Here is a 15015-nt window from a genome sequence, read left to right on the forward strand (position 1 = left end):
CACCCCCACAAGAGAGACAAATATAGCAACCACAGATGACAATACAAATGTCAGCAAGAACCATTACTGAACAAAGCATGGCAATAACCATTACTCAATTACCCAAAGAGATGGGTTACCATTAGGCTAAAAAAACCCGCTCCAACACATGATACACGTAATTTACACGTCATTATATCATTTATACACTTTACAGATACCCCCCCCCCATTATTTATCTAGATCACAGACACTGTTTCTCAATCCACCAATTTGTGGTGTCAGAGAGCAGATTTAAATGTCCCCATCATGACCACGATGATTACCAGATGGAGGAACATTCGATTTGAAAAACGATTTTCCGCTGACAGCATTCACATTGTCCTCGCCAGCCTGCACAGTGTCTTGGACGTTTTTTTTCGCTTGTTGCATTAACTCTCAAAGACTGTTGTTGCTGTGGTGTCAACATTCCTATCAACTTTCAAACACTACTGTTATTACTGGTACTAACTTACCAAGAATGCTACTGCTATTGGTGTAACTTTTCAAGACTGCTGTAGTTATAGGTATTACCTTCCAAGACTGCTGTTGTTATAGGTATTACCTTCCAAGACTGCTGTTGTTATAGGTATTACCTTCCAAGACTACTGTAGTTATAGGTATTACCTTCCAAGACTGCTGTTGTTATAGGTATTACCTTCCAAGACTACTGTAGTTATAGGTATTACCTTCCAAGACTACTGTAGTTATAGGTATTACCTTCCAAGACTACTGTAGTTATAGGTATTACCTTCCAAGACTGCTGTTGTTATAGGTATTACCTTCCAAGACTGCTGTTGTTATAGGTATTACCTTCCAAGACTACTGTAGTTATAGGTATTACCTTCCAAGACTGCTGTTGTTATAGGTATTACCTTCCAAGACTACTGTAGTTATAGGTATTACCTTCCAAGACTACTGTAGTTATAGGTATTACCTTCCAAGACTACTGTAGTTATAGGTATTACCTTCCAAGACTGCTGTAGTTATAGGTATTACTTTCCAAGACTGCTGTAGTTATAGGTATTACTTTCCAAGACTGCTGTTGTTATATGTATTACTTTCTAAGACTGCTGTTGTTATTGGAGTCAACTCTTCAAGATTGCTGTGGGTCGTGGCATTAACTTTCCAAGACTGCCATTTTATTTTTTTGCATCCTGGTAAGAATGATTTGATCTCTTGTTATGACTTATTCACAGTAGACTAACTCCTCACACTTTCATTGTAAATACTTTCTGAAAAAGTCTGACTGCATTAAACATTTTTTTAACGCTTCTAAAAGAAATACATTTTCAAGTTTTTCAAAGAAATACATGTATCAAGTTCAAGCGTGCAATGTCTTTTTGACCCCATTAACTTTCAATGTCACAATATAAATACTTTTGTTCCGCCTTTTTGAACAGTTAACTAACTTCATTATCACAGGAGAGCGGGTTCTGTTTTTTTTTTAAAATGTAGATGTTTTTATTATAATAATAATAATAAATAGCATTTATACTGCGCATTTCCATTTCCTAAAAGATGCTCAATGCGCATTACAATGAAAAAGACATCACATCTTAAAAATTAATCGACACAAATGTGTACGTAAAACAAAGTATTATACATATAATATAGATGCTTATGTGTAAAATTTTATACCAGAAAAACAGTCTCGCAGTGAGGTTGAAAATGTGTTCACTAAAAATATACAATGCAATAAAAATTCACGAACAGTCAAAATAAAGTTGAAACGTGAGTAACTAGAAACATTCATTAAAACATTAACTCTATACAGATAGAAAAATATTTCCGTTCTCTCTCTCTCTGTCTCTCCTTCTCTCTCTCTCTTTCTCTCTCCCTCTCTCACTATTTCTCTTTCTATCTCTCTCTTTTTCTCTCTCATTCTCACTCGCTATTTCTTCAGTCTCACAGTCTGGCATACACATGCATATATATCACAGTACATCATTATGACAGGTATGCTTTTGTGAATAAAAAATGCTTCAGCTGATTTTTGAAAATGGAAATTGTTGGGGCAGATCTTATTTTATATGGGAGTTCGTTCCATACCTGGGGACCAAAGAACAAAAAGGAACGCTCGCCGTATGTTTTGTAATTTTGTTTTGGAGTTTTAAGAATTAGATTGTCAGAGGCTGATCTAAGGGCTCTAGGTGGATGATATAATTCCAGGAATGTTTTAAGATAAAAAGGTGCACTATCATTTATACATTTAAAACAGAGAACGGCAGTTTTGTATTTAATCCTTTCTTTTATTGGCAGCCAGTGTAGTTCTTTCAAAATTGGTGTTACGTGGGCTGATTTCTTTTGTTTCATTATCAATTTTGCTGCTTGATTTTGGAGTACTTGTAACTTTGATAGTTTTTATGCCCTAATCGACACAATTTAGATCATTTAGGGCAGGGCCAACCTGGGCTGAGAGGGACAAAGCATCCAAACAGAAAGATCAAGATACTCTATAAAACTTCTCACCTCAGGGAAATCAAACTGAGGCATGCAAGGGCGAAGCATCTAACCCCTTCACCACAGATGCTGGTTCGATCGAGCAATCAACATGCACAATCACATCAGACAACTGAGTTGCGGGGAGTATGAAGGGGAGAAGGTAACAAAGGAAAAAAAAAACAACCTTCGTTTCACTGCACTAATATAATTGAAAATGAAATTTGTAAATATTTTTCGCTCCCATCAACACAATTGAGGTAAAAAAAACCCCAAAAATACCCTACTCCACGAACATGAATCACGATGTTTTGTTTTGACTTGTTCTGTTTTGACTCGTTTTGTTCTGACAAGCACCCGCAGCGGTCATCCGGAGACCATTATGGTGGCGGATTCCCACAGAGCCCCGAGGTCCACCCTCTTCCTCTACCTCCTGGCCCTGAGCGCCCACGTCACGAGCCAGTCCCACCCGATGACCACAACGTGCACACGCGTGTGTCGGGAGTTCCAGGAGGCCAAAGCGCGTTGCCTCGCGGACAGAAACTGTTACAGTCTGAACAGGGGGGCGTTTAACGCCCAGGTCTGGTTCTGTATGCAGGTGAAGGACTATTATTATACACACAACAACAGGAGTTACAAAAAAGAGTGACTGAGACAGAAAGAGAGAGCGAGAAGGAGATAGACAGAAAGAGAGATAGAAAAGGAGAGAGAGAGACGGGCAAGGAGAGAGGGAAAACAGAGAGGGAGCAGGGTAGAGAGCAAGAGAGAAAGAGAGAGAGAGAGAGAGAAAGAGACAGAAAGAGAGAGAGAGAGGGAGAGGGAGAGGAAGAGGGGGGAGGGAGGTAGGGGGAGAGATAGAGATATATATATATATATATATATAGAGAGAGAGAGAGAGAGAGGGGAGAGAGAGAGAGAGAGAGGGGAGAGAGAGAGAGAGAGAGAGAGGGGAGAGAGAGAGAGAGAGAGAGAGAAAGAGCTCATTGCTGTTTTAGTCAGTCTGTAAACTAAAACAACACATTTTGAACTAGATTTAATATTTTACGCAGGAGCAGTTCCTCCCTCTGTCTTCAAGGTGTTGCTATTCCAGTATACAGTATCACAATCAACAACAAAATAACAGGCTACATTTTATTAAGTGTCTGTCTCTCTCTCAGAAATATGGCTCTAATCTATGCGCTTTACAATTTCTTTTTTCCCTCGACAGACCCAATGCAATTCTGAAACATTCTCAGCATCCAGAGAAGAATTCAGAAGTAAATTACCGTCATTACACATTATCTATTTGTTTTTGTCAGAGTTTTACGGCACTTACAACAAAAATAAGCCATGAAAGTCCTGAAGATTAGAGATGTTACAAGAGAAAAGGATAACAAAAGAAAAGGAGGAGAGATAAGGGAAGTAGATGTTAGATAGGAAGGCAGGACCAAACCACACCTGAACATCCACCATCCACCCACATTTTCTCTAAGGATACAAAGCTTGACTACTGGAGCCCATGATAAACTTTTAGCTTCCAGAAACCATTTCTCTGTCCATTTTAGTTTGAATACAAAGAAGCCCAATGACAAAACGACTGATAGTTTAGTTTTAGCAGAGGTTTTACGGCGCTCACAACTGCATACGGTCATAATATGAGCGCCAGAAGATTAGAGGTGTTACAAGAGAGTAACAAACACAAAAAAGAAGAAGGGGAGATAAGGACGATAAATGTTTGATACGAAAGAAGAAGCAAACCACACCAGAGCACCCGCCAACTACCCACAAAATGACAGATATGAAGTGTTGGGAAACAGTAAGACTGACAGACAGAAACAAGGCAGAAAAGAAGACGTACCAGTACCAGTAGCACCCTCCAACCACCCATTAAAAACTGAAAGCTTAACGACATCCCCATATTTTGAAGTGGTTTCAAACGAAATAAAGGGACAAATTCCTTGTATAAATCCCATCTATTTCCCTTAAAAGAATATTCTCCCCAACTTTTACTTTTAGAACGGGCTTACAGCACTTGCAACACAAGTAGGTCATATAAGTGCCAAAGATTAGAGGTGTTACAAGAGAGTAACAAAAACAAAAATAGAAGAAGGAGAGACAAGGTCAATATATTTGATAGGAAAGAAGGAGCAAACCACACCAGAACATCCGCCAACCACCCACATTCTCCTCTACAGATGCATTGGTCATCATGAGATATTGAAAGACGAACTATTCTTACAGAAACAAAGCATTCAGAATACATAACAGCATTCAGTGAAAAAAAAAAAAACGCACCAGAAGGCCCAGATGCACAAACTATTTTCCTCAATTATAAAAACATAAACCACAATTCTAACAACATTCAATGTGTGGGTGATAGGTGCGTGCTCTGTCCCTTCTTTCCTATGAAACATATATCGTCCTTAGTTTTCCTCCTTTTTAATGTTTGTTACTCTCTTTTAACACCTCTAATCTTCAGCACTCATGTGACGTTATTACGTTGCAAGTATCGTAAAACTCTTACTTAAACTACCTATACAAGACCGTCACCTGTACAAGAGTCACTTTCTATTTTCTCTCTTGCATATTTTTTACATTAATATATATCTCTGTGCAAGACGTACACCTGTCTAAGACAACTACTTTTCTCCTCAACAATGGGTGGCAGTCTTAGACAGTTTTGACAGCACATAAACAATTAGAGAAACCACAATTCTAGCAACATTCAAGGTACTTCAGACCTGAAAAAAATATCAGACCTTATTGAATGAGCGCTCAGAATATTCCATTATCAACCATGATAAAAAGCTGTGTGTCCTTTGCTCCCCAGCCCTGCCGAGACATCCCACGGCCGTGTGCCGACGCGTGTGTGTCATACTATTACGCCATCACACAGACGTGTCAGGCACGCTGCTCACACAGGAACGCAAACTGCCAGAACGACTGCTTCGACATAGAGTTTGGCAAAGTCAAGCCAAGAGTTTGAAGCTGTCAAAACAAGCCCTTCATGTACTCGTAAACACACCTTGATGTTCCAGCAAAAACACCTTCATGTACTAGCCAACACGTCTTTTTTAAAGTTTTGGTTAGAGTTTTAAGGCACTTGAAACACAAATAGGTCATACAAGTGCTGAATATCAGAGGCATTATTATAGAAAAACATACAAAGAAAAGAGGGAGCAGAGATAAGGACAATAGATGTTTGATCGGAAAGACAGAGCAAACCACACCAACACGTCCGCCAACCACCCACTCAACTTGATACAGCAGCAAACATTTCTGAATGTTCTTGCAAACCCACCTTGGGGTACTAGCAAATAAACCAGATAGTATGACAGCCAGACAGGAACAACAGAAGGACAGAAAAGAAATAGGACCTTCCAGCGGCGCCCTCCAAGGAAGAAAACTGTAATGCATTCAACTGTGAAGACAAGGTCTAGAATTTGCCCGACGCCCTAGCCTTACATTTACATAAGAAATATCCTTCGTCACAGGATGTAACACTAAAATATGTTATGTACACTTTTCAAATGCAACAGAAATAATAAATTGTTTGACAGACTAATGGAGTGCAAGATTTATTCCAATGTCTTCTTATTTTTAGTATTGATGGTTCTGTTCCTAACAATTTTTGTTTTTTTAATCCTACAGATAGCTAAACCTCATAGACTACTAGACCACTCTTCCCCCTCCTCCCATCTCTCTCACCTTCCAACCCATCTCATTCTAAAAAAGAAATATCACGTTCATCTCAAAAACTCACATGAACAAACTGTCGCACAGCAGCCAATAGCGCGATGGCAGCCTCTGGGTTTTGCTGTAAGCTGATGGTGGTCAGTCTCTTGATGAAGGCCAAAATCCTTTGTTGTGACACCTAAAACAAGACACCAGCACATAGCAATGATTCAAATCAGCAGTTACAGTTGAGCCTTCTACACCCTCTCTCTTGCTTCCTCTCAGCCCCCCTCGACCACTCTCTCCCTTTCTTCCTCCGCCGTCTCTCGCTCTCTATCCCTCCGCCATCTCTCTCTCCTCCCCCCACCTCTCTCTTTTTCCCTTTCCCAATTATCTCTCTCTCCATCCCCTCATTCCTCCCTCCCTCCATGCTCTTTCTCACACAAGAGATTGCTCCTCCGTGACACTGAAATTGTGCAAGTCAACCCTCTTTTGCCACCTTTAAAGAGGTTAAAACTTTTGTACTGCCTACAAACATGTATTTCTGAGTGGAGCATTAACTCCTTATCTTTGGCAAGCCGCACCCAGCAACTTGTGGTTCAAGTCACTGTGCCTGTGAATCAATGTCATTGGCTCAGTCACATTCCTATGAGACGACGATGATATGATATTCATTTTCGGCAATTGTCAAAAACAGGCCTCTCTTACCAGCAGTTCATTAGATGAAGAACTATCAAAATAGGTTCTTTTCTGGTAATTTAATGACCTACTAAGTGACATGTATGTCTCTTTCAGGTTTCATACCACAAGAGGGCTCCGTCATAGTGGGAAAACCCCCTAGGGAGATAAAGAGTTAAATAATGTATGTCATTACCTGGGTGATCCCTAACGCAGACCAAAATTACAAAACCACCCACTAGAAGGCAATGTTCCCCATGTTGGCAAGCACTGCAATAATAAATCCCCAGTGCTATTACTCCCTCAACATTCTACACTAGACACACACCAAAAAAACAAAAAACAAACCAAAAAAAAACCTAGAAGAGAAGAAAAAAATGATAAGAGAAAATTGCAACAAATGCAGTTCACCCCTACTCAGAGCACTTAATTGGCTGCTGGCATGGTTTCCTTCATGGGAAGCCAAGAATCTCTGCTGGGGTAATAATATAGCTTTTTAAGTGCCTTGAGCTTGCTACTGAGTGGGAATAAGTGTCATACAAATGCTATTTTTACTATTGTCATAATCTATTCTTTTTTTTTGGGGGGGGGGGGGGGGGGGGGGGCGGCGCTATATCCTTCTTTTTAATGGGTGCAAGATCTTAGTTATGTTTTATGTTCACAATTTAATATGTATCAGCGATTGTGATGATAATGGTAATGATGATGATGATGATGACGATGATGATGATATTATCATAATTATCATTATCATTACCTGTTTTCTCCTCTTGCTGATCATCACGTCCAGACATTGTAGCACAACTGGCACTGTCTCTGACGTCTCTCCTGGGTACACGACACAATTAGGACAATGATGTTTCATGATTTAGTAAGAGTTTTATGATGGTACTTGAAAACACAATTAGGTCACATAAGCGCCGAAGATTAGAGGAGTTACAAGAGAGTAACAAACACAAAAAAGAAAGAGGACATAAGGTGGGGTAACGACGACAGATGTTTGATAGGAAAGAAGAAGGAGCAAACCACATCAGAGCATCTGCCAACAGCCCACAGGACAATGATGAATTTTGTCTGGACACACAACACAGTCAGGACAATGATGAGTTTAGTCTCTTTTGTCCACACAGCCAGAACAATAGTGTTTTACGCCCCCCATCAACACAGTTCAGACAACCAACACACAGTCACATTTTTAATCTCAAAAATTAAATTCAAATCTGATGAAAACAAACACAATTTTTTTAGGCCCAGATTGACTTTAAAAGAAATTTGCACGTCATATGGAGCAAAACAATCCTTGTCTTGACTTTTTAACAAAAATTTACAGGTCATGAGAAAGTAGACGAACCTGCTCTAACGGTCACCTGCCCTTGACAATAACCTGTGCAAATGACCACTTCCCACTATTCCTTTTTTCTGTATTATGACACAGTCCAAAATGTCCACCTCTATAAGACAACCATTTTTCTCCGCAGCAATAGGTGGCTATCTTGGACAATTTCGACTGTAGTAGCAAAACAAGAAAATTGTCTCTGTATTCTACACCTACCTGGTTTAGTTTTAGTAGAGATTTTACGGCGCTCGCAACTGCCTTAGGTCATATGAGCGCCAGAAGATTAGGTGTTACAAGAGAGTAACAAACATAAAAAAGAAGGAGGGGAGATAGGGACGATAGATGTTTGATAGGAAAGAAGAAGCAAACCACACCAGAGCATCCGCCAACCACCCACCCCAACCTGAGTGCACTGGTACAACGATACAGTAGGAAGTGGAAAAGTTTGTGAAATCCCACCCGCCTGGGTTTATTGGAGTGAAGAGAAGCACATCAACACAACAAATTTAATTTAGAGCACGAGAAAAAAGCAGAAATAAAAGACGAAAAGAAAAGAAGTCACACCTACTAAAGGTCCCCTCCAACCACCCCAGCAGAAGTCTTTGTCTTATTTTATTTTATTTAGTAGAGGTTTTACGGCGCTCGCAACTGCATAAGGTTATGAGCGCCAAGGGGTGAATGTCAACAGAGAAGTCTTTACAAGGAATCGGGCTTACTCTGCTCACCTCTCTTGCTTCAACAGCACAAAGTCTGTTTCGACTTTCAAGGTACCCCGGAAATAGCGGGTCACAAGAATGTGACAAACATACAAAAGAAGTAGAGGAAATGACGATAGTAAGGATTAGGAGAGAAAAAGCAGCAGTTCCCCGTTGTAGTTCAGGCACAGTAATAAGCATGACATTGTTGAATCAGCCCATTTACAATTCTACTGTACATAAGAACGAGAAATGTTCCCCCATTTGGGAATGGCCTGAAGACACTTCAGTCAGTGGCACCGCCCTCTATTTTTTTCTGTCTGTATGTATAACTTGCTTTTTTTTCACAGGTGAGTGAGTTCAGACAAAGACTGCGTCGTGACAGATAGGACGTATCTGTGACACCCTCCAACTACCCACACCCACCTGCATGCACGGGGACCAGGTTACAGTAGAAGTGTTTGTAAAACCTGGCCGGGTCGATGTTGAGTACGGAGCCTTGCCCAGACAGGATGGTGAAGGCTGTCTGCATGCAGTGGAGGCTCTCACGGGTGGTCAAGTTCTGGGGGGGGGGGGGGGGGGGGGGGGGAAGAAAACAAAACAAAACACTTTAAACACTCTGCAGCGTAGAACTTTTTAGTTTTTCTTCTATTTTAGTAACAGTTTTACACAACTCGCGACACAATTAGGTCACGTAAGTGCCAAAGATCAGAGGTATTTCAAGAGAGTAACAAACACAAAAAAAAGATAGATGAGGATAAATGATGTTTGATAGGAAAGGAGGAGCAAACCACTCCTGAGCAACAACCAAGAATAGTAACAGAAATAGATTGTAAAGCTCATAGAGCTTGCTGTTCAGTGAGGATATGTGCTATAAAAATGCTATCTATTTATTATCATCAAGAGCTAAAGAAGTTTCATTAAAATGAGTCCAATCCTAAAAAATAAAATCGGAGTTTTGGAAGGTTATATGTGGTCAACCTTTCTATATGGCTGTGAATGCTAGATAATTACAAGAGACAGTTAACATAAACTCTAAGCAACATGAATGAAGTTTTGTAGGACACAATTGAGAATTTCATGGAAAAAAAAAGAAATCAAATAAGCTTGCTCTGAAAGAAGCCCAAGTGGAATGTTTACTCATAAAAAGAATTTGGTACTGGCACATGCAGTTCCTGGAACACATGAAATAATATAAAGGCCTTCTGGGGCGTAATAATGCTATGCTTTGGTTCTGACTTTTGTTGGTTAATTTTTTTACATTTTTAGAAAATAAAAGTAATAATGCTCAGCGGGGAAGAAAACCAAACCAAACAAAACAAAAACCCATGCATGACTCACCCCTGACTCAATGAGGCCGTTGAGAGCAGCAAACAAACTGTCAAAGTACTCAATGTTGATCAAATGAGCAAACCTGAGGAGAAGAACACCCACTTGTCTGAAGTACAGTCGAATATGTACATAACGGTTACTCAAAACCACAGAACAAAATGACAGTTTAAGTTATAGTCAGGTGGCCACTATGAACAGAATCTTGAGTTATGGTCATTTACAAGACTTGACAAGGCCAAATTTTCAATGAGTAACCCCAAGGCCTCCTATAAGACCAAAATAATGTCGATGGGGGGTGTAATCTTAACCTTAATTTTAATAGTTCATCCGCTGGCCAGGTGGTTAGGCTCTCAGACTCGCAACTGCAAGGACGTGGGTTCGAATCCCATCAGGTGCCCGCCCTGTCCTTGACAAAGGCACTTCACAATAATTTTTCTCTCTTCACCCAGGAGGGAATGGGTACCCGGCTAAAGGCAGTGAAAGATCTTGACAGTTTGTTAGTGCTCAAGCAATCCATGGTTTGCCCTGTATGCTTCCCGGGAAGCCAAGAATGTTTCTGAGTGTTCTAAATTTTACGGTTGGCTGGGGTAATAATAGTTGTTAAGCATGCTGTAGAGTATGGATATGCGTTTTATAAATGCAATTATTATCATTAGACAGTTTCTACTGTTCATGTATGTGTGATAAATAGGCAGTCAAAAAGAGTAAACCCCCTCCCCCCAAAGTTATACTCTAAAATTACCCTCTGCACGAACGCTTCAGTTCATGTAACACATTGCATCCAATTGATTACAAAAAAACACAGAAATTTTTTTTAAAAAAAGAACAGATAAAATCACAGTGTATATCAACTTTGTAATGTATTCTCAGCAAAATGAAATGATTTTAGCACCAAGACATAAATGCATCAAAGTAACAAAAAAACAATAAAGCAGATGCTACAAGAATTTGTGAAGCTGTGATTAACTCCCTCCCCCCCCCCCCTTCCCCTCCCAAAAAAACAAAAAAAAACAAACCCCAACACCATTCCCACAAAACAAACAAAAACAAAGCACTAAAGACATACAGCAGCAGCTGCTGCCCGACCTACTTTGCTAGTCCCTCGAGAACAGCGGGCAGCAAGGCTGAGTCCGGGGAAAGTTTGATCACTCGGATGTACGTCTCAAACACTGCCTGAATCACCTCTGTATGCTGGGGGAGACAGAAGGGGGAGGTGAGGGGTTTGTTGATTTGTTTAAGTAAAGAGAAGCTTATAATTGCAAGCACAATAATGGTCATTTAGCACAGCTATAAAGCAAGACAGACAGATAGACAGACAGGAACATCAGAGGGAAAGAAAAGAATTTAAGACATTTTCCAACTGGCATGAAATATTTTTTATTAAATACTGATTATTTTTTTAATACAGAGAAAATGATAATTTCTTCCAAAATGAGCAAAATATTCTTTTAATACTGAGTAAAAGACATTAAAAATACTGAGAAAAAGATTTGACTAAAATGCTAAGTTTATCTCTATAATAATCCATTGTGATAATTCAGACTGATAGCTCTAAAGACACCAGGTTTCAAACAAAGAAATGTAGGCACACCACAGAGAGGCCAGATATTGCGTGCTTACTATTCAGAAGCCTATAGTACACTGATTCACATTGAGCTGGATTTTAAGTTTTAGTAACAGTTTTACAGCACTTGCAACACAATAAAATCATGTAAGTAGCGAAGATCAGAGATGTTACAAGAGCGTAACAAACACAAAAAAAGAAGAGATATGAATGATAGATGCTTGAGAGAAAAGAAGGAGCACACCACACCTGAGCTCTCCCAACCTTCCATTGAGTGAATACAACTCTTGATTTATGCATAACCACAACAAGGGGACATCACTCAAACAAACATAGACAAGGTCAAACAAGTAACGAGAAAAAGAAAGCTACAATAAAATCCCTACCAGCCTGAGCTTCTTGTGTTTATCAGCCGACGCCTTCGTCTCCAGCAACTCTTTGTCCAGCTGTTCTTTCTGTTTGAGGCGCTGAAATGGAAAAACACAAAAATGTCTTGATGAATTGGGTTTTTTGGAGGTTTTTTGTGCATGTGTGTGGAATAAAGATAAGTACACTGACACGACTAAGGTCATATAGTGCAGGGGAAAAGCAAGACACACAGACGATCATAAACAGTTGAGGGAGAGAAAGCTGCAGGACCGTTAAGTGGCACCCTCCAACCACCCACCTGAAATAAATGCAACGGTTCTAAGTGTCATTATTAATACCAATATATAAAATTTTTACAGGGCTTAACCAGGACTACAGAACCCAGACTCTGAGCTCTTTACAAACACAAGTAGTATACAACATAAACAGAACATAGTGTTCTGACTAAATATCTAGATAAATCTCTAATCTAAAAACAGAAATGACTTGAGCTGACTTTTAAATGAACTAAAAGATTTGACCTCTCACTACCGTATCTTCTACTCTTTACATTGCAAAACATTTCTCATCTTTTGGAAAGCATTCATTCTAAGCTGCAATCTTACAGGTACTCAAACATTGGCACAATACCAACAAAATATTTCACTATTATTTCTGCAAATAAAGTCTCGATAAACACTTCTGATACACAGTCGAACCTGCTCTAACAGCCACCTGTCTAAGGCAATCATCTGTACAAACGACCACATTCCACCTGGCATTTCTGCTATAAGTGAGGCGTGCTGACAAATGAGTTACTTCTCGCAATCCAACAACGGACATATTGGCCGAAAAATCGACACTGGTGACAGATTTATAGATTTCTGATTGATGCCATTTAGTTCAATTCTACCGTGTCTTTTATTATTCCATGTTTACAAATTGTACAAACTTCACCTATAAAGTTGATGTATCAATTTCCATAAGGTTAAAATCCAAATAGTAACTCATTTTGCCGCAAAATAACACTGTCCAAGAATTCCACCTGTCTAAGACAATATTTCTCCTCAGCAATGGGAACTGTTGTGGACAATTTAGACTGTTTTTTCATATATATAGAAAAAAAAGTTTCACTATACAAAACAAAACCAGCCTACCTTCCGCTCCCTCCTTGAATACTTCATCATTTTCTCTTTCCGCTTCATTTTCTCCGTGGTCGCTGCTGAGCCACTCATATCCACCTCCTTGATCTTCAATACAAGGAAAGTCTCCAAAACCTGCAAAATAAACATCTTTTTCTATATTCAGGAAATAAATATTTGAAAGATGAAACTAAGAAAAGTGAAACATTCTAAAAGCCAGACCCCCCACCCCCTTCCAAAAACCCAAACAAAAACATTTAAAAGACCCCCACAAAAAACATATAAAAAGATACTGTACGTTAATAAGTAAATTAGTTTCACTATTCCCCACAAATGAGGTTTAGAATAATTGAAAACCTATGCATAATATAGATTAGGATGTTCTGGTTTGGGTATTTTTAAAAATTAATGGAAGGCCTTAACCCTACAACCTTACTGCTGACAAATGGCCACACACAGAACACACAGTAAATGCCTCACATACCTGAGGTTCTAACTGGTAACAAAAAAATCTGAAACTGTTTGGTCATCATGGACATAAGCGTGCCAGGACATAAACTTTATGGATCATATTTTTTAATACATCTTGCATCAAGAATTCTGGCAAAATCCAGACAATTTCAGGAACTTTGATATCTGGATGTTTTGTTTTTTTAACTCGGCACCTCTGTTCACATACCTGAGGTTTCACATCAAACTTGAGTTGTTTCACCATCTTGCCGATGGCTCGGACCACCTGAAACACACAGACAGATGGATGAATCATTTATGCCCTCAAGAGAAGAAATACATTTTGATTATTTCATCAGAGTTGAATACTCAGTGCATTACTGTCCTGGATAATGTTTCTTTTATCCATATAACAAGATTTTTGTTGTTGCTGTGTATGCCTCTGAAAATACTACAGCAAGACACTTTCTGAAAAGAGACAAACAAAATGCAATTTTATCCAACTTTCATTTTCTCAGCGTTTTAAATAAACAAGTCTTTTGGACTTTGTTTCTTCTCACTGGGAAATAGAAATAAACCTCTTAACTTAAAAAACAACAACCCATCAGTACAGGCAGTTTATTGGTTGTTTTTTGGGGGGCAGGGGATGGTGGGTAAAAAAAAAGCGTCATAATGTTAATTATACCAAATGTTTCTGGTTTTCTTTCTCTTCTATAAAAATCAAAACGAAAGTACAATGCTGCTGTGAATAAACAATGTGGTGTTTGAGAATGTTGGTAGCCATAATACAGGAGAAGTGAAGATCTTTCTGGTATTCCACTGCCATTGCTTCCGTTGTTGATGCTATTATTTCATATATATATTGCTGCTGTAACAAGAGGCAGTTAAAATGTTTAACAGAAATTCCTACCTCAAGAGTAACATCACCAAGTCTGTCTTGCTTGAAAACTGTTTTCACAGCCTCACATGCAACATAGTTATACTGCAAGAGACAAAGACAGAGTAAAATAAACTTTAATCAACGAAACAGTCAAAGCATTCTATTTGTTTGTTTTTTTTAGTATAGAGAAGCAATGAAACACAAAAATGATCATTTAAGGCAGGAATAAAGTGAGAAAGACTTAGAGAAACAACAGAGGGAAAGGGAAAAGTAGGAGCCACCCAGGGTGGCTCTGAAAGAGAGGGAGAGGGAAAGGGAGGGAGGGAGAGAGAGAGAGGGAGAGAAAGAGAGGGAGAGAGAAAGAGAGAGAGAGAGAGAGAGAGAGAGAGAGACAGAGAGAGAGAGAGACAGAGAGAGAAAGAGAGAGAGAGAGGAAGACGGATGCCTCAAAAAACCTGTTTTTAATTCATTCTGTT

General features: G+C 39.3%; 2 protein-coding genes across 2 annotated transcripts in view; one reads left to right on the top strand and one right to left on the bottom strand.

The window, feature by feature from the left end:
- Positions 1–15015, bottom strand: part of LOC101849258 (nucleolar complex protein 3 homolog) — a 33795-nt gene that overhangs the window by 6334 nt on the left and 12446 nt on the right. The window contains exons 9-17 of the mRNA XM_005089604.3: positions 14570–14641; positions 13889–13945; positions 13225–13344; positions 12106–12186; positions 11246–11346; positions 10165–10237; positions 9250–9385; positions 7550–7620; positions 6203–6313 (exon numbers count right to left, since the gene is read on the bottom strand). Of these exons, the coding sequence (XP_005089661.1) occupies positions 6203–6313; positions 7550–7620; positions 9250–9385; positions 10165–10237; positions 11246–11346; positions 12106–12186; positions 13225–13344; positions 13889–13945; positions 14570–14641 (822 nt within the window). The remainder of the gene's footprint in view (positions 1–6202; positions 6314–7549; positions 7621–9249; positions 9386–10164; positions 10238–11245; positions 11347–12105; positions 12187–13224; positions 13345–13888; positions 13946–14569; positions 14642–15015) is intronic.
- LOC118477586 (cysteine-rich neurotrophic factor-like) lies at positions 2769–5573 on the top strand. Its single transcript, XM_035969451.1, has 2 exons — positions 2769–3058; positions 5270–5573. The coding sequence occupies exons 1-2, from the start codon at positions 2843–2845 to the stop codon at positions 5423–5425; spliced, it is 372 nt and encodes a 123-aa protein (XP_035825344.1). The 5' UTR covers positions 2769–2842; the 3' UTR covers positions 5426–5573.

The sequence above is a fragment of the Aplysia californica genome, unplaced genomic scaffold, assembly GCF_000002075.1.
Source record: "Aplysia californica isolate F4 #8 unplaced genomic scaffold, AplCal3.0 scaffold00007, whole genome shotgun sequence".
Taxonomy (NCBI): Eukaryota; Metazoa; Mollusca; class Gastropoda; order Aplysiida; family Aplysiidae; genus Aplysia; species Aplysia californica.

What these genes read in the sequence shown, in the direction of transcription:
- LOC118477586 (XM_035969451.1), top strand. Translation starts at nt 2,843, where the DNA reads ATGGTGGCGGATTCCCACAGAGCCCCGAGGTCCACCCTCTTCCTCTAC. An exon ending in AGGTCTGGTTCTGTATGCAG is followed by an intron (nt 3,059 to 5,269) that starts GTGAAGGACTAT and finishes TTTGCTCCCCAG; the next exon opens with CCCTGCCGAGACATCCCACG.